Source organism: Bubalus kerabau, chromosome 1 (genome assembly GCF_029407905.1).
Source record: "Bubalus kerabau isolate K-KA32 ecotype Philippines breed swamp buffalo chromosome 1, PCC_UOA_SB_1v2, whole genome shotgun sequence".
In the NCBI taxonomy this organism is placed as follows: Eukaryota; Metazoa; Chordata; class Mammalia; order Artiodactyla; family Bovidae; genus Bubalus; species Bubalus kerabau.
Window position 1 is genome coordinate 202,071,647 of NC_073624.1, and position 24,613 is coordinate 202,096,259.

The window sequence follows — 24,613 nt, forward strand, 5'->3', positions numbered from 1 at the left end:
ACAAACATTGGAAATTCACTAACTGGATAATATAATCTCCAGAGTGAAAAATATATATATATATGTATATACACACACACATATATCAGGTAAAGCAGGCCTTATTTCTACATTAATGCGTGTTCTTTAGTATCTGAATAAACTAATTATAAGTACTCATATTTTTGAACACTATCTTATATATCAGTTTAGAAAAATTCACTTCAAACAGTAGCTTCGAATTTTTAAAAATTTCTGAATAGTAATAATTTAGTTAACTTTACAATTTAAAATTATTTTCTCTTCTATATATGCTAGAAGTTTTAATATTCTATATTAAATGAGAATAATATAATATATATATATATAATATATAAAGTAATATATACATTATTTAAAGGCTTCCCTGGTGGCTCAGATGGTAAAGAAACTGCCTGCAATGCATGAGACTTGGGTTCAATCCCTGGGTTAGGAAGATTTCTAAATTTTCATATTTGTTATTCCTAGAGATACCTTCATTATTTCTTAAGGTATCTTGAAGCCAATATATTTAGATAATGTTTCAGTATATTAAAATAAAATTATGTTAATTATTTAAATACTTTAAATTCTGTGTTCAAAGACACAGCTCTAGTTAATACAGCTTTTGGTTTTTTTTTTAATTTTAGCATGTGGGAGGATTCCTGTTCACATCCAAATTGCCCAACTAATATCTCGAATTTAGTTTTTAAAACTGAGGAAAATTCTGATCTTTAAAGACAGATGTTCAAGACACCCACTATTTCCCCTGACTAAAGTGGACAGGTTAAAATTACACACATGAAAATGTGTGTAATGAAAATGAAAATGAAAAAGACAATGTGTAATGAAAAGAAATGAAATGAAAAGAAATGCTCATAGTCAGACAAAGCATGAAAAGACAGACACAATCAAATCCCTACAGGAAAGGGGAGAAAGAATGCTGTTCATACAAACATTGGAAATTCACTAACTGGATAATATAATCTCCAGAGTGAAAAAAAAATATATATATATGTATATATACACACACATATATCAGGTAAAGCAGGCCTTATTTCTACATTAATGTGTGTTCTTTAGTATCTGAATAAACTAATTATAAGTACTCATATTTTTGAACACTAGAGGGAGTACACAAAAGAAAAAGAGGCCAAATACAAATATTATCTAGCTTCTGAATATTTTGCATAAAATCAGGTCTTCTCAACAAACTGCTTTCTTATTTCTTATGGACATAGTGGAATGATTAAAACATATTTAAACAATATCCAAAACCTCTTTTGCATGTCATTTTCCAGTTAATTTAAAATTTATAATGACTAATGGTAAGACAGGTACACAATGTTCAAAAAGCAGAAAAACATAGTAAATGCTGTAAAAAAAAAAAATATATATATATATATATATATACTTTCTCTACATTTTAGTTTACACACAATTAGAAGAAAGTAGAACTGCATCTAATGTGCTTCAAAGAGCTTAAAATGACAACTCTGATCTTTAGGGAATAATGAGCTCTGAAATCAAAGCCAGACTTGTCTGAAGGTGAGGGCCTAAAGTTACACCACATTCGGGGTTGAAATAGACAGGATGTCTCTAGAATTTCCATATGGGAGGGGTAATAAGGGAGCCAGTGGTTGGGTTTAAGAAAGGTGAGGACTTAATGAGTTAATGTTTTTTCAACATTTTGAACCTTACATGACACATAGTAAACATTCCTGAGAGATCCTTGGTCCATTTCAAGAATATGAACTGGGTTTAGTGTAGTGGGTTTAGTGAGGTGAGTAGATTACAAAAATCAAAGCAGGGGACCAAGAGCTGCCTCCAGCCAACCTACAACCTACCACCACATGAAAAGGCAGGAAGATAAAGCATCCAGGTAAAAAGTGTTTAGAAAGCATCTACTACATGTTCTTTCTCTCTAACTGATACATATGCATTGGAAAGTGAAAGGTAATCGTTTGATCTTTGAGAACTTTAATGAAACAAGACTTGGAAGAGCTTCGGTTATTCATAAATTCATTTAATGAGCACCTATTATATGATAGCCACTGCTCTAGTTCTCTGAGATATATAAAACAAAGGTCACTGACCTCTAGGAGTGAATATTCTAGATGTGGGAAACAAACAAACAATGAATAGTAGAACTAAGCTGTTTAGTATATCAGAAACTATCAAGAAAGAGAGAAAAGTTGAAATAAGAAAAGAAAGATAGAGGATGCCAGAGTATATAGTAACATACGGAGCCGCCAGAATCAGCTGTGGTGGGATAACACATGAGGGAAACTTTAATAAAATAACAGAGCAGTAGGGCAGAGTTAGCCATGGAAATGTGGATGACACATTCATGCCTGAAATAGCCAAGGTTAATGAAGCTGAAGCAGAGAGAGCCAAAAAACTAGTAAATGAGCAAGAAAGTGGAAGTCGGCATGAAAACAGGGGTAAAAGGAAATCTGGGGCCTTGTAACCACTGTAAGCACTTTGAGAACGGCCAATCATTCCACAGATTTGAGAACAACAATATGATCGTGGTTTACCCAGACTGCTGAGCTAAAAATGAGGGCTCAAGGAAGCAAAAGAGAAGAAAAATCAGGATGTTACTGAAGCAACTGAAGTGAGAGAGGATGTTGCTGCCATGGACTAGTGGGGTAGCAGCAGAGGAACTGGTCAAATTTTACAAATATTTTGAAGGTACAGCCCACCAGACTGTGATGAATTTGACTCTAACACACTCCGTTGACTTGGAAGAAACTACAAAAGCTAAGTTTTGAGGGAAAGAGAAAAAACAGTATTCCAATTTGCACACAAAAAGGTGAAGATGTCTCTTAAGACATTCAGGTAGAGATACAGAGAAGACCACTGATCTTATAAAATTAGAAGAAAGGTCTGGAGAAACCAGGGTTCTCTGCCATGGGGATTCTCCAGGCACGAATACTGGAGTGGGTTGCTATGCCCTCCTCCAGGGGATCTTCCCAATCCAGGGATCGAATCTAGGTCTCCCACATGGCATGTAGCATCTTTACCATCTGAGCCACCAGGGAAGCCCCAGGTAGAGTACAGGTCTAATCAAAGGGGGTTTAGGAAAGAGTAAGAGGAAATAGGTGATGGCAAATATAAAACTCAGGATATTCAATAAAAGAGAGCTAAGAAGTGGGATGGTAATTTTCAAGGCAAGTGGAGTCAAGAGAGGGCTTTACTATTATCATTATTTTCACTTTTACATTCATGGGAATCATCTGGGGAGAATGAACAAAAGATAATATAGGAGAAATAGGTGAGAATTGTTAGTGACTTTCTTAAGTAGATGAGAAAGAACAGGCTGTCATGCACAAGTAGAATTACTGAGTTTTAGTCCTTAACATCTTTAATAAGTATTACTCAGAATTGGATCCTCAAATTTAAGTTCCTCATCAGATAACAAGAGTAAGACTTTAAAAATGTTGCAATGAATATTACATGGTTACTAACTAAAAGAAAAAGGTTACTAATTTTTTTTAAGGCACAATCATGGAACGATTGTTAGGGAACCTAAGAAAACACAATTGAGTGGCATAGTGACCATAAACATGAGGAATCCGGAATTCAAGCTGGGTAAAAACTGTGATGTCAAGATTGTCTGGGATGGTCTCTGCTTTACTCCCCAAAGAAGAGGAGATAAGGCCAAGCTATAAAAATGGAACTGCTAGATATCAGCCTGGAAGTCTGGGTTTGTTCATTTGACATTTTAAGTATCAAGTATCAGGAGAATAGTGTGTGATCTTTTAAGCAGGGGAGTGGCCTGAAGAAAGCAGTGTATTAAGAAGATTAATCTGGTAGTGTTTAAAGAATGAACTGGCAGAGGAGAGGCGAACAAGAAAACAGATAGCTCTAGGGCTATTAAAACATCATCCATGAAATTCACAGCACAAGGATAGGAGAGGTGGCAATAGGAAGGAAGGCGGTCAATCTGAAACCCCCTATTTAGAAGAATTTACAAGACTTCCCAATGATTTCATGCTCCTGCTGTACCAGGAGCTTTTCTTTCACAGCCTTTAACTTGCCTTAAAAAATATTCTCTCTGTTATTTATTATTTGAATAATGTCTTCCTATTAGTATGTAAGTTCCAGATGTCAGGGGTGTTGTGTGTTGCTCAATATTGTGCTTTTATTCCCTAGTACACTGCCTTGCATATAGTAGCTATTTAAAGAATGTAGAAATTTAAACAAAATTTTTGCATAAGTGTATAATATATTGAGGCATAATCAAAGAAGCTTATGCAGCATATCAAAGAAGCTTATGTGGAAGGAGAAGAAGGAAAAGAGAAGTTTCAAGAACAAAAAAATGAAGAAGACAGAGAAGAAGGGAAGAACAAGAAAGGAAAGTGTGACAGATGAGGTAGAGGAGGAAGGAGAGACAAAGAGATTATACTGAAGTTAAAAGCATGTAAAATTATAGAGAAACACTGTCTCTGCTGACAACTGGGAAGCTGTACTTCTGGACAACGATCTAAAGGGAGAAGTATCAAGAGACCAACTGCATCTCTGCTCTCTATATTGGTGGATCAGCCAAAAAGATCATTCGGGCTTTCCCATAACATCTTGCAGGGGAAACTCAAAACAAACATTTTGGCCAGCTCAAGTTATCTCTCCATTTCAGCTTCCTCACACATAGGACAATTATAATGACCTAAAGGGATGACGGAGAGGATTAAGTGTGCTAACTCAGAACAGCTCCTGGTACAGATCAGATCACATCAGATCAGTCGCTCAGTTGTGTCTGACTCTTTTCGACCCCATGAATCCAAGCACGTCAGGCCTCCCTGTCCATCACCAACTCCCGGAGTTCACTCAGACTCATTTCCATCGAGTCAGTGATGCCATCCAGCCATCTCATCCTCTGTCATTCCCTTCTCCTCTTGCGCCCAATCCCTCCCAGCATCAGAGTCTTTTCCAATGAGTCAACTCTTCACATGAGGTGGCCAAAGTACTGGAGTTTCAGCTTTAGCATCATTCCTTCCAAAGAAATCCCAGGGCTGATCTCCTTCAGAATGGACTGGTTGGATCTCCTTGCAGCCCAAGGGACTCTCAAGAGTCTTCTCCAACACCACAGTTCAAAAGCATCAATTCTTCGGTGCTCAGCCTTCTTCACAATCCAACTCTCACATCCATACATGACCACAGGAAAAACCATAGCCTTGACTAGACGGACCTTTGTTGGCAAAGTAATGTCTCTGCTTTGGAATATGCTATCTAGGTTGGTCATAACTTTCCTTCCAAGGAGTAAGCGTCTTTTAATTTCATGGCTGCAGTCACCATCTGCAGTGATTTTGGAGCCCAGAAAAATAAAGTCTGACACTGTTTCCCCATCTATTTCCCATGAAGTGATGGAACCAGATGCCATGATCTTCATTTTCTGAATGTTGAACTTTAAGCCAACTTTTTCACTCTCCACTTTCACTTTCATCAAGAGGCTTTTTAGTTCGTCTTCACTTTCTGCCATAAGGGTGGTGTCATCTGCATATCTGAGGTTATTGATATTTCTCCCGGAATCAATCTTGATTCCAGCTTGTGTTTCTTCCAGTCCAGCGTTTCTCATGATGTACTCTGCATAGAAGTTAAATAAGCAGGGTGACAATATACAGCCTTGACTTACTCCTTTTCCTATTTGGAACCAGTCTGTTGTTCCATGTCCAGGTCTAACTGTTGCTTCCTGACCTGCATACAAATTTCTCAAGAGGCAGGTCAGGTGGTCTGGTATTCCCATCTCTTTCAGAATTTTCCACAGTTTATTGTGATCCACACAGTCAAAGGCTTTGGCATAGTCAATAAAGCAGAAATAGATGTTTTTCTGGAACTCTCTTGCTTTTTCCATGATCCAGCGGATGTTGGCAATTTGATCTCAGGTTCCTCTGCCTTTTCTAAAACCAGCTTGAACATCAGGAATTTCACAGTTCACATATTGCTGAAGCCTGGCTTGGAGAATTTTGAGCATTACTTTACTAGCGTGTGAGATGAGTGCAATTGTGCGGTAGTTTGAGCATTCTGTGGAATTGCCTTTCTTTGGGATTGGAATGAAAACTGACCTCTTCCAGTCCTGTGGCCACTGGTGAGTTTTCCAGATTTGCTGGCATATTGAGTGCAGCACTTTCACAGCATCATCTTTCAGGATTTGGAATAGCTCAACTGGAATTCCATCACCTCCACTAGCTTTGTTCGTAGTGATGCTTTCTAAGGCTCACTTGACTTCACATTCCAGGATGTCTTGCTCACACCATCGTGATTATCTGGGTCATGAAGATCTTTTTTGTACAGTTCTTCTGTGTTTTCTTGCCATCCCTTCTTAATATCTTCTGCTTCTGTTAGGTCCATAGCATTTCTGGCCTTTATCGAGCCCATCTTTGCATGAAATGTTCCTTTGGTATCTCTGATTTTCTTGAAGAGATCCCTAGTCTTTCCCATTCTGTTGTTTTCCTCTATTTCTTTGCATTGATCTCTGAAGAAGGCTTTCTTATCTCTTCTTGCTATTCTTTGGAACTCTGCATTCAGAGTTTCCTTTTCTCCTTTGCTTTTTGCTTCTCTTCTTTTCACAGCTATTTATAAGGCCTCCCCAGACAGCCATTTTGCTTTTTTGCATTTCTTTTCCATGGGGATGGTCTTGATCCCTGTCTCCTGTACAATGTCATGAACCTCATTCCATAGTTCATCAGGCACTCTATCTATCAGATCTAGGCCCTTAAATCCATTTCTCACTTCCACTGTATAATCATAAGGGATTTGATTTAGGTCATACCTGAATGGCCTAGTGGTTTTCCCTACTTTCTTCAATTGAAGTCTGAATTTGGCAATAAGGAGCTCATGGTCTGAGGCACAGTCGCCTTCATGTTCCTCTTCTTCATCATCACCATCATTGTTATCATCATGACCATCACTGCATTTCTTCTATAACTTGTACCATTCCACAGAGCAGTGGCACCATTCAAACCTCCCCTATATCTCTACGTACAAATACATATGACACTGTTGTTGTTTAGTTGTGAAGTCCTATCCGACTCTTTTGTGACCCCATGGACTGTAGCCCACCAGGCTCCTCTGTCCATGGGATTTCCCAGGCAATAATACTGGAGTGGGTTGCCATTTCCTTCTTCAGGGGATCTTCCTGATCCAGGATCAAACCCACACCTTCTGCAACTGCAGGAGGATTCTTTACCACTGAGCCACCAGGGAAGCCCATGATATTGTTAGGCAGCTCAATAATTTGGAGCCTTGTAAATAACTCCACAAGCTTCTCTATTCATCTGTCACAGCAGAAAGTGAAACAACTGTAAAAACCCCAGACATTTCAGAAAACTTAAGGACAGTAGTCCCCTTCAAATACAATTTGAAAACAACAAAAGAGAATAAGTTATTGAAATAGTGACAGACTTTATTATCTTGGGCTCCAAAATAACTGTGGATGGTGACTGCAGTCATGAAATTAAAAGACATTTGCTCCTTGGAAGAAAAGTTATGACAAACCTAGACAGCATATTAAAAAGCAGAGACATCACTTTGCCAACAAAGGTCTGTATGGTCAAAACTATGGTTTTTCCAGAAGTCATGGACAGATATGAGAGTTGGACCATAAAGAAGGCTGAGCACCAAAGAATTGATGCTTTCAAACTGTGGTGCTGGAGAAGACTCTTGAGAGTCCCTTGGACAGCAAGGAGATCAAACCAGTCAATCCTAAAGGAAATCAACCCTGAATAGTCACTGGAAGGACTGATGCTAAAGCTGAAGCTGCAATGCTTTGGCCACCTGATGTGAAGAGTTGACTCATTGGAAAAGACCATGATGCTGGGAAAGACTGAGGGCAGGAGAAGGGAGAGACAGAGGATGAGATGGTTGGATGGCATCATCAACTCATTGGACATGAGTATGAGTAAACTCTGGGAGACAGTGAAGGACAGGGAAGCCTGGCATGCTACAGTCCATGGGGTCACAAAGAGTCAGACATACTGAATGACTGAACAACAAATCCTTTTAAATTCATTTGAAACTTCTGAATACAATGCTCAAGATCAGGAAGTACCCATATTAGTTGCTACTTTATTTTCTAAGTCATAATATAAAAAAAGAGATGTCATATTATTGTTAATGTTTTTGCTGAAGAGTAAATAGGTCAAAAGTAATTCACTGCAGTACCTACTTATTTGAAGGATGAAAACTACAATGTCTGATCAAGCCACTGTTAGTTCTGCCTCAATACTGGTGCCCAAAACTGAGTACAACCCAACAAAAACAATGTTATCACAAAGAAGCAATCCACTCACAACAAGATCAAAAGTTTTATCATTTTCACTAGAAATTGAAGAAGAAGAGTCCACACATATACAGATACCAGGGGTAAAAAACTTGTGAAAAACTCCCTGGAAGATAGCTCGGCAAAGTGGATTGAAGACTTCAAAACTTTCACACCCTTGATTTCTAAACAAATGGGGGGAAAGTAGGAAAATCCAGAGCTTAGTGGTTAAATGCCTGAGTTGTGCTCTGTGTCCAGTCATGTTCAACTCATTGGGGCCCCATGCACTGTAGCCCACCAGGCTCCTCTGCCCATGGAATTTTCCAGGCAAGCATACTGAAGCAGGGTGCCATTCCCTACTCCAGAGGATCTTCCCAACCCAAGATTCCAATCAGTGTCTCTTGAGTCTCATGCATTGGCAGGCGAGTTCTTCACCACTGGTGCCCCCTGGGAAATGCCTGGGCTGCAGCACTAAAATGCCTAGCAATGAAGCCTCACTTACAAGTAAGGGACCTTGGCAAGGGGCTATATCTCTGACCTCTGTTTTCTTATCTGTAAAACAGTAACAACTCTACCTTCCTCACATGTCTGTTTTGAGAATTAGAAGTCCTAATATTAAGAAATATACTTAGAACAGTACCAGGCAGAGAGTAAAAATTTCTTTGCTGCTTTTATTGTCAAAGTTGTTCTTTTAGAGATCCTTAACAACCACAAAAACTTGTTAATAAATAGGCTGTTGAACATTCAGTTCAGTTCAGTTGCTCAGTCGTGTCCAACGCTTTGCGACCCCATGAATCGCAGCGCGCCAGGCCTCCCTGTCCATCACCAACTCCCGGAGTTCACTCAGACTCACTTCCATCGAGTTGGTGATGCCATCCAGCCATCTCATCCTCTGTCGTCCCCTTCTCCTCTTGCCCCCAATCCCTCCCAGCATCAGAGTCTTTTCCAGTGAGTCAACTCTTTGCATGAGGTGGCCAAAGTACTGGAGTTTCAGCTTTAGCATCATTCCTTCCAAAGAAATCCCAGGGCTGATCTCCTTCAGAATGGACTGGTTGGATCTCCTTGCAGTCCAAGGGACTCTCAAGAGTCTTCTCCAATACCACAGTTCAAAAGCATCAATTCTTCAGTGCTCAGCTTTCTTCATGTTCCAACTCTCACATCCATACATGACCACTGGAAAAACCATAGCCTTGACTAGACGGACCTTTGTTGGCAAAGTAATGTCTCTGCTTTGGAATATGCTATCTAGGTTGGTCATAACTTTCCTTCCAAGGAGTAAGCATCTTTTAATTTCATGGTTGCAGTCACCATCTGTAGTGATTTTGCAACCCCAAAAAATATAGTCTGACACTGTTTCCACTGTTTCCCCATCCTTTTCCACATTGCCGCTGCTGCTGCTAAGTCGCTTCAGTTGTGTCCAACTCTGTGCCACCCCAGAGACAGCAGCCCACCAGGCTTCCCCATCCCTGGGATTCTCCAAGCAAGAACACTGGAGTGGGTTGCCGTTTCCTTCTCCAATGCGTGAAACTGAAAAGTGAAAGTGAAGTCGCTCAGTCATGTCTGACTCTTTGCGACCCCCTGGACTGCAGCCTTCCAGGCTCCTCCGTCCATGGGATTTTCAAGGCAAGAGTACTGGAGTGGGGTGCCTTGCCTTCTCTGATTTCCACATTAGAGGACCTATAAAGTAACTTATAAGAGATTTATATAATGGTTATTATCTAATAGTACTCCAGAAAGCAGAAAACATCATTGCACATAACTTCATAATTTTACTTGACTTTGTCTATGTTAAAAAGACAGAAGGGCTTGTCTGGTGGTCCAGTGGTTAAGAATCCGCCTTGCAGTGCAGGGGATGCATGTTCAAACCCTGGTCAGGGAACTAAGACTCCACATGCTATGGAGCAACTAAGCCTGAGTGCCACAATTAAAGAGTCTGTGAGCTGCAATAAAGACCCAATGCAGACAAATTATATAAACAGATATTAGAAAAAAAAGATGGAAAGAAAATGTAGCAAGATTCTTAATATATTTATTTATGTGTGGCATTAAAGGCAATTTTTGTTTTCTCCTTTTTAGTTTTTTAGACTTTTCCCAAACTTTCTATATTATTCATACACTGTATTACTTAAGAAATCACCAAAAAATTGAAATATTTTCTTTAAAAAAACTAATACTCTCAGGATTTGAAAGAAAGAAAAATAGGTGGAACAGGAATTTTAGGGCAGTGAAAATACTCTATAGAACACCAAAATGATAGATATATATCATTACACATTTGTCCAAAGTCACAAAATGTCCGAAATTAAGAGTAAACCCTAACATAAACTACGGACTTTGGATGATAATGAAGTGTCAATGTGGTTTAGACACTAAACCACATCCAACTCTTTGCAACTCCATGGACTGCAACACACCAGGCTTCCCTGTCCTTCACTATCTACTGGAGTTTGCTTAAACTCATGTCCATTGAGTTGGTGATGCCATCCAGCCATCTCATCCTCTGTCAACCCCTTCTCCTCTTGCCCTTAATCTCTGTATATCCATCAATTATACCAATGTGCCAATCTGGTGGGGGACGTTGATAATGCAGGATGATACATACGTACGGGGACATGGGGATATAGGAATCTCTGTACCTCCTCCTCGATTTTGCTGGGAACCTAAAACTGCTCCCCCCCCCAAAAAAAAATCTTAATAAAATGCACAAATTAATCTTTTAAAGAAAAAAGTACCCTTCATTGTTACCAAACTTTGATTTTCAGCTTTATGTCAGTTATGTACATATTAATCAGAAATTAGTTAGCATATTATTGGAAATTTTCCCTTTTAATTTTAAAAAATTGCCCAAGCTATTTTTCATGAACTAGTTCTATAGAAGCTTCTGTAGTTTAATTTATTCGGGAAAATATGTTTTACTCAAACTTACATTCTATCTTTTTCTTACACTTTGTTTTAATTACCTGAGATCCTCAGAGCAGTAAAGGTAGAAAAAAAAAAAAATGCAGGTAACAAATTACTGCATTGGTTTTATTATCTATTACTTCACTATTGCCTGAAGTACACTATTTATTACTTTCAGTCTGCTTGAATTTCTTATCAGGTAATTCTCTGAGTCTTAAATAGTTTAATGCATTGGAAATAGAGAGTAAAGGATGGTTACTGGTTATTTTTATTTTCTCAGAACCATGCTGCTCTTTTAGTAACATACTAAGCCATCATGCTTAAGAAAAGAAAAACTAAAAAGCATTTTAGCAGGTAAATATACTTGTTTGAGAAGGCAGACTATTGAATAAAGTAGTAGAACTACACCTATAGCTGCAATTGAATTAACTATGAAATTTTACTCATTCACAATTTTAGAACTTAGAAAATACTGCAGAGATTATTCTCTGTAATTTGTTCAAGTAATGAATTTTATATGCATGGATTCATTAACCAGAAAATATTTGGTAGGATTTCCCAGACCAATAAACTACAGCACTTCATGTGGATAAGGGTAAAAACACTTAAAAACAAAAATATTTTATAGATAATTGTTAATTCTATTTTGTTATTGTTGTTAATTGTATTAATTCTGTTTTCAATGCCCCCCCGCAAATGGATCATTTCCTAAGGTTTTCAAACTTTTTAAAATTAAACTTAATTTTATTTCCTTTTATGACATTATAAGAAAAAAGATGAATGCTTTCCAATTGATAGTCACAAAGCTGACAAAACCTTCCCACTCATGGAGTCCCATCAGTCAGTCACTGTGGGGCAGACAAAACAACTCATCGTAGCCAGTTTCTCCATAACAGTCATGTCTACTCCCATGGCTTAGCTATATGTTATATACATATGTGTATGTCTATGTATATGTATATATACAGATATAGGTATGTGCACATATATTTAACTCATATGATAGTCTTGTTACTTAAAATCATAAAATGAAATAGTATGAAAAATTACCAAGGCTATAAACAGTCTAAATGAGAATCCAGCTAAAGCAGCAATGAATTTTGTTTCCAAGTAAAAAGCTACTTATTACATATTGCAATATCGCCCTAATCAACAAGATCTGTGATCCCATACTAACAGCAACACTTGATGCAAACCAAGTTTACCAGTGACTTCATAACAGAGCTTCCCAGGTGGTGTAGTGGTAAAGAATCTGCTTGCAATGTAGGAAACGTGGGAGGCTAGAGATGTGAGTTCGATCCCTGAGTCTGGAAGATCCTCTGGAGGAGGAAATGGCAACCCACTCCAGTCTTCTTGCTTGGACAATTCCATGGACAAAGGAACTAGGTGGGCTACAGTCCAGGGGTCACAAAGAGTTGACTTCTACTGAGTGACTGAGCATGCAAGCCTCTTCATAAAGAACAGGAAAAATGATATGAAGAGCTGTCAGATTATATGACAATGATTTTTTAAAAGCACTCTTTCTTCTGCATTACTTCATTAAGAAAAAAGGATCATTCCATACCTAATAAGCCAGAAATTGCTAATTTTACCCCTACAACTTTAGTGTTTCACTACTAATTTTTACTCTGTTTTTCAATGTGTATAAAAAAGCAACATGGAATTATCTTGCCCTCCAATGCTATTTCCCTTCAAGTCCTCCTTTCTACCTTTTCAAATCTTTTTCACATCTCAAAGACCCCAAATTTTCATTTTCAACTCTTCATTCCCCCTAAGAGCTTAATCATCATGAAAATCTCCACTGTTTATTTGTATTTTCTTTACTGGGGTATAGTTGTTTCATAAAATCTCCACTGTTTAATTGTAACAGTTGGATATGTGAGTTCCTGTATATGGCACTGATCCATGTTTGTTAATCATGACAATCTGAATAAACCATAAGCTTCTTCAAATTCATATCTTACCATCTTTTTTAAGCTTCTACCACTCTTTTCACCAAAGGTTTACCATACTACTAAGTGCATAGTAAGTATTGGTTTATAAATCTACATATTCTTATTCTCAAGTCTCTTTTCTTAGATCACAGTAAGAGTACCCACTAAAAGCAGCAATGTCTTTTCACAGTATTGATGCTGAAAGACAGGATAAACATTTTCCAAACAACTCTCTGAGTTCACTGAGATCAGAAGCTTCAAACTACTCATACTGGTAGCAATAAAAAGATAACATAGTATTTGGCACACAGTAACTACTGAATAAATATGTTGGATTATACTTAAGGCTTTTCCATTAGAGTAGAGAAGACCCAGAAACTCATATTACTTCTGAACAGTCAAGCTATTTGAGGTTTTACTAAATTCAGACCCTTAGACATCCCAATCCTCTGTAGAAATCCCAATCCTCTTCTCCTAATATTCAATCTAATTATAAATGGTTAAGTAACAATGGCTAATGATAAGAGATACCAATAGTAATGAAATTTTGTTACTATTAAAGAGTTCCAAGCACCTCCTATTCTATTGGAATCCATCCCACTACCTGAATTTTCAGATGACTGAAGTCCAGAAAACTTCTAAAAAGAAAATAAATTTCAAAACAACATCAAACAAAAGTCCAATATTGTTGGTGCAGAATTTATACAAAAATAAAGGACAAAATATTCAAAAAAAGAATACTGCATTTTAGATAGAATGAACAGGGGGAGAAACAAATACCATATGGTGAATGATATAGTAATCAAGTCATAATCACCTTCTTATTTCCAACTTCTGTTCCAAGCTAATAAGAGGTCTGTGCTAATTTATATCAAAATACATTATGGCCTAAAATTATACCATTGCCAATAAAAGAATTAGAATTCTAAATGCAACAGTTTGTATTTAATATATTCCTATGATAACCTGCCAGAATAGCAAATGTAACAACTGATGAATAGTGATATTTATATTTACAAATCATAAGTATAGACAATAACAGGTTTTTCAGTTACTTCCCCATTCAAAATTACATCATAGACATGTTCAGTCATGTGTGCAACATTATCTTAAAAAGATAAATGCTGGACAACTGCAAGATGTCATAGGTTAAACATGCCCTATAAATATTTTGTTCTTGAAATAACTCTTTCTCCTACAATATAAATGGCCAGCGTTTTGAGATTCAGACACAATGTATACAACTCCATGTGCAAACTTAGGATGATGATATCCTCCTCACAAAAGTAATTAACAATCACATCAAATCATTTATCATTCATAAAGTTTACTCCTGAGAGTGAAATCCTTAATCAATCAGGCCCCAGCACCCAATCAAAACTTACAAAGCATCAAGTCAACATTTCATCTTTAGATATGCCTAGAAGACAGATCTTTTAATTTAATTGGTTGTACATTTCTATGATTTTCTATTTCTTTTACATACCGGTTTGCTTGGTGGTGTTTTCCCTAAAAAAGAAAAATCCTCAAGCAAATGAAAACACAGAAAGAGTGAAAGGGAGAGAGACCCACAGACTCCCTGATTTACTTCTTTGTGATTTCAACCAAGATCTATGATGAGGTTAAAAGTTTCACAATACATCAACCTGGTCTGCAAGCATCTACAAAATAAGGATGCAAAGCAGAACTGGGACCATGTGCAGTTTCTTGTTATTCATTCTGCCTAAAATAGAGAGTGGAGTGACACATGGTAATATAAGAACTATTTGCCCAAAGATGCCATTTTCATTGACTACCTTTCTCCTAATCTCAGGCTCCTGGATGAAACAGTAAAAACGTTTCTGTGCTGATTTAAGTTTCCCACATCCCCCATCTTAGAAACCTCAACAACTGAAAAGCACAATTCTGCCAAAAGGAACTTGCAAAAATTTGTTCATTTTTTAAAAAACATAATAATGTTTCAAATGAAAACACAACCTGCCAAAGATGTCAAATAAAAGGGTAACAAAGAAACAAACAGCATCTTTAGAATTGAATTTCAATGCATAACCTTGCCATCTGCCAACCAGTTGTGAAGCAGTGATCCTAGAGAAGCCCTGAAACATGAACTAGTAAGTTTCCTCCTCGGATTGATCACCTGTATCACTCTCCGCTTCCAGGTTAGTAATTATATTGTCGATGGAGCAGCCTCCAAAAATGACACTTGCCATTGGCAAACCCAACCCTGTTGATAAATGGGCCATTTAAACAGACTTGCATTTGGTAACATCTGCGGAGTTCAGTTCACAGAGACAACGAGGAGATGGGAAGAAAAAAGGGGGGCTCTATCTTTACATTTGGATTGGAAATTGGACAAAAGAGGTCAGTTTCTAGAGTCCAGACATCCAAAGGACCCTCAGTCTCCTCCCACTTGGCCTCTAAAACAGGATTACAATTTTGGATCTAGACTATGCCCCACCCCTTCCCTTCCCACCGTGGCTACCACCTTAGAAGTTACCGCGGTAGCTCTCCTGCGACTAGCTAGGGGTGCGGATTCTCTGACGCAAAACAGCACCGGGCACCAATTCAGTAGCGGGGAACTAGTGGGTTGGGACAGCCACCGGCTCCTCCTAGAAGCCACCTTCGGGCTCGCGAGAGACCCCCACCGCCCCAGCCCTGCCCTCGCCTGGAGCTGCAGCGGGAGTTACGCATCCTCAGCCTTGACACTGCGCTTCTTTCTATCCGGATCAAGGCTGGTGGGGGTGAAAGGGTAGAAGAATGGGGGTTCGTGGGAGCGAGGGAGAACTAAAACAGTCCGGGTCCACAAAAGCTAGAACTCAAGTGGCCAGAAGCTGGTGCACCCGCATCACACACACACGCACACATACATGCGCACACACACACCCCGAAGCTCTCTGTGCCCCAGCTTCTATGCCAACTGGCGATAGGACGGGAAGAAGAAAGGAGGTGGGGTACCGGGCAGGCCCGGAGTTACTAAGGAGTGCAGCGGCTGCCTCCTGAACTGCGAAAGTGAGGAAGTCCCAGACCCTTCTACATCCCCACGTCTGAGATCTTCTGCAAGCAACCCCGGGTCGCTTTCCTTCCAGCAGAGTTAGGGGCTCGGGAAGCGGGGAGCAGAGCTGGAGTCTAGATTCTCCCAGGCTGCCCTCCCGGGTCTGGCTCAGGGCCGAAACCCGCCCCATCAGCCTTGGTCCAGGAAGGCTGCCAGGCAAGGAGAGACAAGCCTGGAAGAGCAAGAGGGCAGGAGAGAAACATCTTGCACTCTCAGGCCGGTGGCTGGTCTCTTCCTCTGTCGACACACCCCCAGTTAATCCCCTACTCTCGCTCTCTTTCTCACACACACACACACACACACTCACACATACACTTAGATAAGGAGGCTCGCATGTTTACCCCTCCCACCAGCCCAGGTCCATCGATTAAAAAAACACTAGTTGATTTCTTCCTGATTAAAAACAAGAAAGTGCAACAACTTCTCGGGAGTCGCAGGAGCAGAGCAAGTCTATCTGCAGGCGTCCTCTTTCTTTAGTTTCCTAGGAGTTAAGAAATCTGGCGGTCCCCAGTGAAAACGGACCCCTAGTGGGTAAAAGACAACGAACTCCTTCCCCAGCCCTCCACCCCCCAACCCCCGCCACCTCTCACCTCCTTAAGTTCCTTGGCCACGTCCTTCAGGTCGCCCAGGACTAATTCCAGATCCTCCACGATGATCTTGATCTGTTCCTTCACCTTGGTTTTGGAGGCTGCCGGCGGTCCCTCGGCTGGAGAGGACGAGGAGGGGGTCCCCTTGGACTTGGCTGACATTCTTTGGGGGCAAGCGAGGCAGGTCAGCACAGGCGGGCCAGCGGAGGCTGCTGCGCGCCCCGGTCCCCCCACATCCTGGACGCTCCCCGGGCAGCGGCGGGTGGTGGCTGCGCTCGGCGCTCGGCCGGGTGGCCGCACAGTGGTGGTGCTGCCATCGGCTCCCCGAGACACGGCGCTCGGCGCCGGGCTGCAGACGGGCGAACAGCGCGCCTGCGCCTCCGCCCGCCGCTCTCGCGCACACACGCGCTAGCTGTTCCCCGCCCGCGCGCCGAGAGGGGCGCCCGGCCGCCGGCCCGGCTGTCAGCTGCAGTCCCCAGGCACGTGCCTCCTCCGGGATCTCTCCGGAATACCTGAGCGTCTGGGAGCAGGGTCCTGCCCACCCTCTCGTCTAGATCCTGAAATGCCCTCCCTCATTTGATCATGCTCTGTGTCTTTTCACATCCAGCTTGGACTCCTTCTGTTTCCCCACCAGCAGGGACCAGGATCCCCACCACACTTTTTCTGATCAATTAATAAGAACCACAGGAGGGTCAGAAGTTGGATTTAGGGTTAGTAAAAGCGAACCTAAATGTTTATCCAGGGCGAGAGTATGTCCAGAAGGCCTCCAGTCACTCTCCTACTCCGCTAAGAGTTAACACAGACGTACAGGTTTAAAAAAAAAAAAGAGAGAGAGATGTCGGTAAAATTGACCCCTCACCCCCTGGAATCATGATATTTAAACAGTGTTCTTGAAAGAGGTAGCTTAATCCTGCTGATTCCACAAACCTAATAGAGGATTTATTAATTGCAAGTCCTCTCACCAAAAAATCCCCTGGGAGACTGTCTGACTCATCTTGGCACTACTTATCTGGGACAGTTTTTTGTTTTTTATACTGTCCTTCCTCTTCATGACCTATGCTGATGTATGTTTTGGGTAGAGGGGGAAATACACTGGACCTCCTGTTGTGAGAGAGAATAAGAAGAGTTTGCTTCCAACTTTTTTCTTTTTTGTTTTTGTATCTATTTCAAATCTTTTGCAACTAAATAAAGAGGAAATAACTTTTTGACTGCTCTATTAAAAAGATCTAGGGAAGGGAGTTAATAGGAAGCCTTGGGTTTCATTCTCAGTAGGTGGCTAGGATTCTCATTAGTTAAAAGTTCTAATTTCCTGAGTGGCAAACTCACGGGTTATTAGCTATTGACCTAGAGGGCTGGATTTACTTTGTTTTCTTCAGTGCACTTTACTCCAAATTACTATTTTAATAGGCTTCCCATTTGGTCATGCCTTAGCAGGCATCTCTCTTACTTCTCATACCCCAGGTTGTTCCAACATGCTTCCATACAAGAAGAAAATCTTGGCAGCTCCCCTCTTCCTAGTCCCTTAGGCCCCTCATATTCAGTCTCTTCATTCTGAATAATTCATCTTGATAAATCCTTGTAAGTCTTATTTGCAATATGGAAGGAAAAAAGAGACCACAGAAGAAAAATGGGAATTTAGAAGTAGTGTCAGGATAATAAAAAAAAATTAATTTAAAATTTAAAAATTTAAAATTCATTGAAAAATCAGAGGGAAAAGAAGAAAAGTAGAAAGCAGAGGCTGCTGGAAGAAAATTAAAATAAGGCAAGAATAACTAAACCAGTGTGCACTAAGTAAACTGGAGAGAAGAGGGAAGAAATAATTAGAAGTGTTAAATAAATAATATGCTTGAGTTCTCTAAGGTAAAGAGAATGTATAGTTTTAAATGACCATGTGTCTGCAGGTTCTTCTTTATATTAAAAGATAATCTTTAATTATACTCTTACTTAATGTCGGAAGAAGGATAAGTGATCAGAAATGGCAGGAAAGAAGGTGAGAAGGAGGGAAGGTGCTACTCCTTTATATCTGAATTTTTGACTCTCAATAGTAGACAAGTGAATAGAAAAGTCCTTAAAGTCCTTAAAACTCAGAAATAACAAAGTTAGGCAAGAATACTGGAAAACAGGAAAGAAGATGGTGTTTTGGTGGTTTTCTCCCACAGACAAAGTAAGTCTCATTAATATTAGAATATTTTCATGCTATGCTAAATCTCCTTCACTGACAATTAAAAAATTTCTTTTCTCCTATAATATCTATGAAATCAATCCTGAATATTCACTGGAAGGACTGTTACTTCATGAAGTTGAAGCTCCAATACTTTGACCACCTGATGCCAAGAGCCTACTCATTGGAAACGACCTTGATGCTGGGAGAGGTTGAAGGCAGGAGGAGAAGGGGACAACAGAGGATAAGATGGTTGGATGGCATCACTAGCTCAATGGACATGAGTTTGAGCAAACCCCAGGAGAAAGTGAAGGACAGGGAAGCCTAGTGTGCTGCAGTCCATGGGGTCGCAGAGTTGGACACCAATTAGCGACTGAACAACAGTAGAGTAGTGAGTCCAACTATTTTGGATCAAAATTGAATCATAATTATTACTGTAAAACATGCCATGCACATCCATATCCAAATTACTTTTAAGTAAAGGCTATCCTCCATCTATATATCTATCATCTATCAATCTGTAAATATGATATGGAGTTAACTGAAAGGAGAAAAGTTAAAATTGACTTCCAAATCCAAACTATAACAGCTAGACAGCCCCCAGCAGTGATGACTACCACTATCTATCAGTCATTAATCAGGTATGCATAAAATATTCCTAAAGAAGAAAGTTTTACAAAGAGAGTTAAAGATATTGAGGGGAAGGAGGCAGAATGAGAAGAACAGGATATAGTCAAGTCTATTCACTCTATTTTTTAATCAAACTTGGGAAAAATTGGGCTTCCTTTGTGGCTCAGCTGGAAAAGAATCTGCCTGCAATGCAGGAGACCTGGGTTTGATCCCTGGGTTGGGAAGATCCCCTGGAGAAGGGAAAGGCTACCCACTCCAGGATTCTGGCTTAGAGAATGCCATGGACTGTATAGTTGCAAAGAGTCAGACACATCCCGTTAATGCATCCTGTTCTTTCTCAGAGATTAGTATATATGATGTTTTAAAGCTAACTTATGGTGATCACACAGCAAAAATGACACCTAATAAAATTTCTTATGAATGTGTTCATAAATACGTTTATGTACTAGTGGTAGAGGCAAATGAGTACATACGCAAACCACATCACTTGTAAACATAGAATGCTGCTGCTGCTAAGTCGCTTCAGTCGTGTCCGACTCTGTGCGACCACAGAGACAGCAGCCCACCAGGCTCCCCCATCCCTGGGATTCTGCAGGCAAGAACACTGGAGTGGGTTGCCATTTCCTTCTCCAATGCATGAAAGTGAAAAGTGAAAGTGAAGTCGCTCAGTCGTGTCGGACTCTTCGAGACCCCAAGGACTGCAGCCCACGAGGCTCCTCCATCCATGGGATTTGCCAGGCAAGAGTACTGGAGTGGCATGCCATCGCCTTCTCCGATAAACGTAGAATAACAGACTGCTAATAGAAAAGTGTCTTATTTTTTTACAAATGACTTTGCAGCCAGCGTTTTATTCTTTCTGTCTCTTTAGTCAGTATTTTCTGAGTGTTGCAGCAGGAAGGATTGGATAATTATAGGAGATCATCTAATGGTGGTTTGTTCAGTTCCGGGCACTTATCAATATTCTCCTGTGTGTGTGTTTAATCTACTGAATTCAAGCTGTAATAATTAACCTACATGAGGAATGCTACAACACTGCCATACTTTTTAATTCATGAAGAACTCAAAAATATTCCCAAAATATTTTGTTGGCAGCACTTTTATTACTATACTATCATAATAATGTTCATTGTGTCTTTAAAAAGAGGATAATACGCATAATAATGGCAACACTGTTTTCATTTGTTTTTCTTTTGCATAAACTTTGTTTGTAAAATCCAGTGAAGTCATTAGAGATTTTTGAAAACATTAAGAAAAAAGAAAAAAAAATGGAGGAGTGACAACTTTGTTCCCACCAAAATAATGGAGTGAAAAATAATGGAGAACAATATGGATATCTATGAGAGAAAATACTGCTCGTGAAATGCAACAGAGGAAAATGAGTTAAGTTCTCCACATGCACACTAAGAAAAATACTGTACACGATATGCCTAGGCAGCGATTCTCAAAGGCACTAGAGCTTCTTACTGTTAAGAAGAAGTAATTCATCACTGCTGGAGGCTGACTAACTTTTATAGTTTGGATTTGGAAGCCAATTTTAACTTTTCTCCTTTGAGTTAACTCCATATCATATTTACAGATTGATAGATGATAGATATCGGAGAAGGCAATGGCACCCCACTCCAGTATTCTTGCCTGGAGAATCCCAGGGATAGCGGAGCCTGGTGGGCTGCCGTCTATGGGGTCGCACAGAGTCGGACATGACTGAAGTGACTTAGCAGCAACAGTAGCAGATGATAGATATATAGATGGAGGATAGCCTTTACTTAAAAGTAATTTGTGATATGGATGTGCATAGCATGTTTTATAGTAATAATTATGATTCAATTTTGATCCAAAATAGTTTTACTCACTAATCTACTGTTACAGTTCAGTTCAGTTCAGTCACTCAGTCGTGTCCGACTCTGCGACCTCATGGACTACAGCAGGGCAGGCCTCCCTGTCCATCACTAACTCCTGGAGTTTACTCAAACTCTTGTCCGTTGATGCCACCCAACCATCTAATTCTCCGTTGTCCCCTTCTCCTCCTGCCTTCAATCTTTCCCAGCATCAGGGTCTTTTCAAATGAGTCAGTTCTTCACATCAGGTGGCAAAAATATTGGAGTTTCAGCTTCAGCATCAGTCCTTCCAATGAACACCCAGGACTGATCTCCTTTAGGATGGACTGGTTGGATCTCCTTGCAGTCCAAGGGACTCTTAAGAGTCTTCTCCAACACCACAGTTCAAAAACATCAATTCTTCAGCACCCAGCTTTCTTTATAGTCTAACTCTCACGTCCATACATGACTACTGGAAAATCATATATCAGAGCTTGTTAACGGACCCCACTACCAGGGTGTCTGACCCAGTAGGTCAAGGGCAAGGGTCTGAAATTTGGGTTCTACTAAGTTTCTAGGCCAATGGAAAGGGTCAAACTCTGAAAGCCATTACCTAGAAAGACTGAAAGAAAACTTTAGGCTCCTTTTAGCCAAAATAAACCGTAAAGATCATCCAGTTACAAATCTTCATTTGATAGATGAGGAAACATGGTCTGGGGAGGTTAAATGGTACCTCATATACATCATATCTAGGGAATATAAATTGGAAGCTAGAACCTGATCATCTTGTGGTTCTAGATGCCTCAGACATCTTGTGGTTTTGTCTCTATTTGTCTGGAGAAGGTCTCCTTTTTAATGTATCCATTGCTTTTGGCATGATGGCTGTCTATTATAGAAGCATATTGGTGAAAAACAAATCTGATCTGGCAGTTAAAATACAAATACCCATTGTAGTATCCTGAGTAATTAGAGCTGTGTCTATTCCAATGTAGCTGATCAATAAATACTTAATAAGGAGATGAATGAATGAAGTATTGTCTATCTTGTGTGTTTTGAAACGAATTTAATTTGACAAATATTTAGCAAACGGTTAGTTTAGGTAAGAATCTATGCTATGGGGTAGATGTGCCACTAGGATTAGCAAGACACAGCCCCAGCAAGAACAATTAGATAATCCCACACATGACTCTAATATAAAATGCTTTTACCTCAGAGTATCTCTTTTTGCCCTCTTTCTCAACTACAGTCAGTTTACTTACTTACAAAGTTAATGTAGATTTAACATCGTTTCCCTTACTTTTTATTCATGAGACAGAAACTGAACTTTGCTTAACTGAACGAAGGAAGTTATCTCATAGCTTAACCATAGAAAGGCAAGAAGAGAAATATTTTCTAGTAGAACTGGAGCCAGAAATGGAGCCAGAGTCCATTGGGACTACTTATTTCTGTCCTTGTATCCCATCCCCTTTTAGTGGATTGGCTTCAGTTTCTCCCTAAAGTTGAACTTTGGTCAATGATAAATCTATATTCACATGTTATAACTCTGCAAGTAGAAAAAAAAAAAAGAGCTAATTACAGCAAGCTCCTAGGAGAGGACTTTGATAGGTCCAGCTTCGGTCATGGACATACACAGTGGCCAATCACTATGATAGGCTCAGGTGCAAAGCTACTATTACAGTGTGCCATTCTTAGAGAAAAGTCTGATATAAATAAATATATTTGTATATTTATTACCATGACTCTCCAGCAGGTGGCAGTAAGATGAGTCGGTCTACAAAAAAGGGTGTATTATGATAATTTTCTAATATATAGAAGTAAAGTATCTTTAGGAAGCAAAATTATTTTCAGATTCATACAAAGAAAGACATCATATGAATCAGCAATGGTTCTACCTGGGTCAGAGCTTCCGAAGTAGTGTTAGTGGTAAAGATCCAGCCTGCCGATGAGGGAGATGTAAGAGATCCTGGTTTGATCCCTGGATTGGGAAGGTCCCCTGAAGGACGGCATGGCAACCCACTCTAGTATTCTTGCCTGTAGAATCCCATGGACAGAGAAGTCTGGCCAGCTACAGTCCATAGGGTCATAAACAGGCAGACACAACTGAAGCAACTTAATATGCACATATGTACCACTTGGGTCAGTAACTGGTAATGAGGCAGTTCAATGACTGGCCAAACTTGGGTCAAGTTTCCTACACCTCTGGCCTATTTCTCCCTCAAAGGTGGAGAAAAGTTATCTACCATACAGCCTACAGATTCTTTTTGCACACTTGTAGATTGACATTTCTAAATTGCTTAGTTTGCATGGGGTCGCTAAGAGTCGGACAAGACTCAGTGACTTCACTTTCACTTTTCACTTTCATGCATTGGAGAAGGAAATGGCAACCCACTCCAGTGTTCTTGCCTGGAGAATCCCAGGGATGAGGGAGCCTGGCAGGCTGCCATCTATGGGGTCGCACAGAGTAGGACACGACTGAAGCAACTTAGCAGCAGCAGCAGCAGATTGACATTTCTAAATTGCTTAGTTTCGCAAAGCCAGCTGCACTCAAGAACCCCTTCATCCATTCTCATTTTACGGTCCCAGCTCTAAAGACCTGCAATATTAATATTGTGATATATATACGTGTGTGTGTGTGTGTGTGTGTGTGTGTGTAGGTGGTTATTCAGATGAACACAGCCCCTAAAACCCTTGGAATTTCCTGGGCAATAGTAACTGTGATAATGTTTGGTCTCTTGTCCTTTAGTTCCTGAAAATGCTACAAGGAAACTGGCTTTTGGATCTCACCCAAGGGAGAGTGCTGGTTGCCAAGAGAATCAACCATATGATTAGAAAGTTGGGACTTTAAATCTCACTCCCTGATTCCCAGAAAGAGATGAGGGGCTTGGGGTTAAATCAATCACCATTGGCCAATGATTTAGTCAGTCATGACTATGTAATGAAACCTCCATAAAAACCCAGAAGGATAGCTTTATGCACCCCTTTTTGGACAGCTTTCAAGATGGGGAACAAGACTGTTTCCAAGTGCTGGCCCCAGCCTCCAGGTGGACAGAAGTTCTTCTGTTCTGAACCTCACCCAATGTATCTCTTCATCCCACTGTTGATTTGTACCCTTCAACATCCTTTAATAATAAATCAGTAATTCTAGTGAGTAATGGGTTTTCTTGAGTTCTGTGAGCAGTTCTAGCAAATTCTTTGAACCTGAGGAGGGGATTGTGGGTACCTCTGAATTTTTGCCAGTTGGTCAGAAGTACGGACAACAACCAGGACTTGTGATTGG

The 24,613-nt window shown here is 40.0% G+C and overlaps 1 protein-coding gene across 1 annotated transcript in view; it reads right to left on the reverse strand.

Annotated features, from left to right (window-relative positions):
- PRR16 (proline rich 16) overlaps positions 1 to 17,142 on the reverse strand; it is a 183,321-nt gene extending 166,179 nt beyond the window's left edge. Inside the window, exon 1 of the mRNA XM_055550142.1 lies at positions 16,735 to 17,142. Within this exon, the coding sequence (XP_055406117.1) occupies positions 16,735 to 16,893 (159 nt within the window). The 5' untranslated portion in view covers positions 16,894 to 17,142. The remainder of the gene's footprint in view (positions 1 to 16,734) is intronic.
- Positions 17,143 to 24,613: the final 7,471 nt, after the last annotated feature.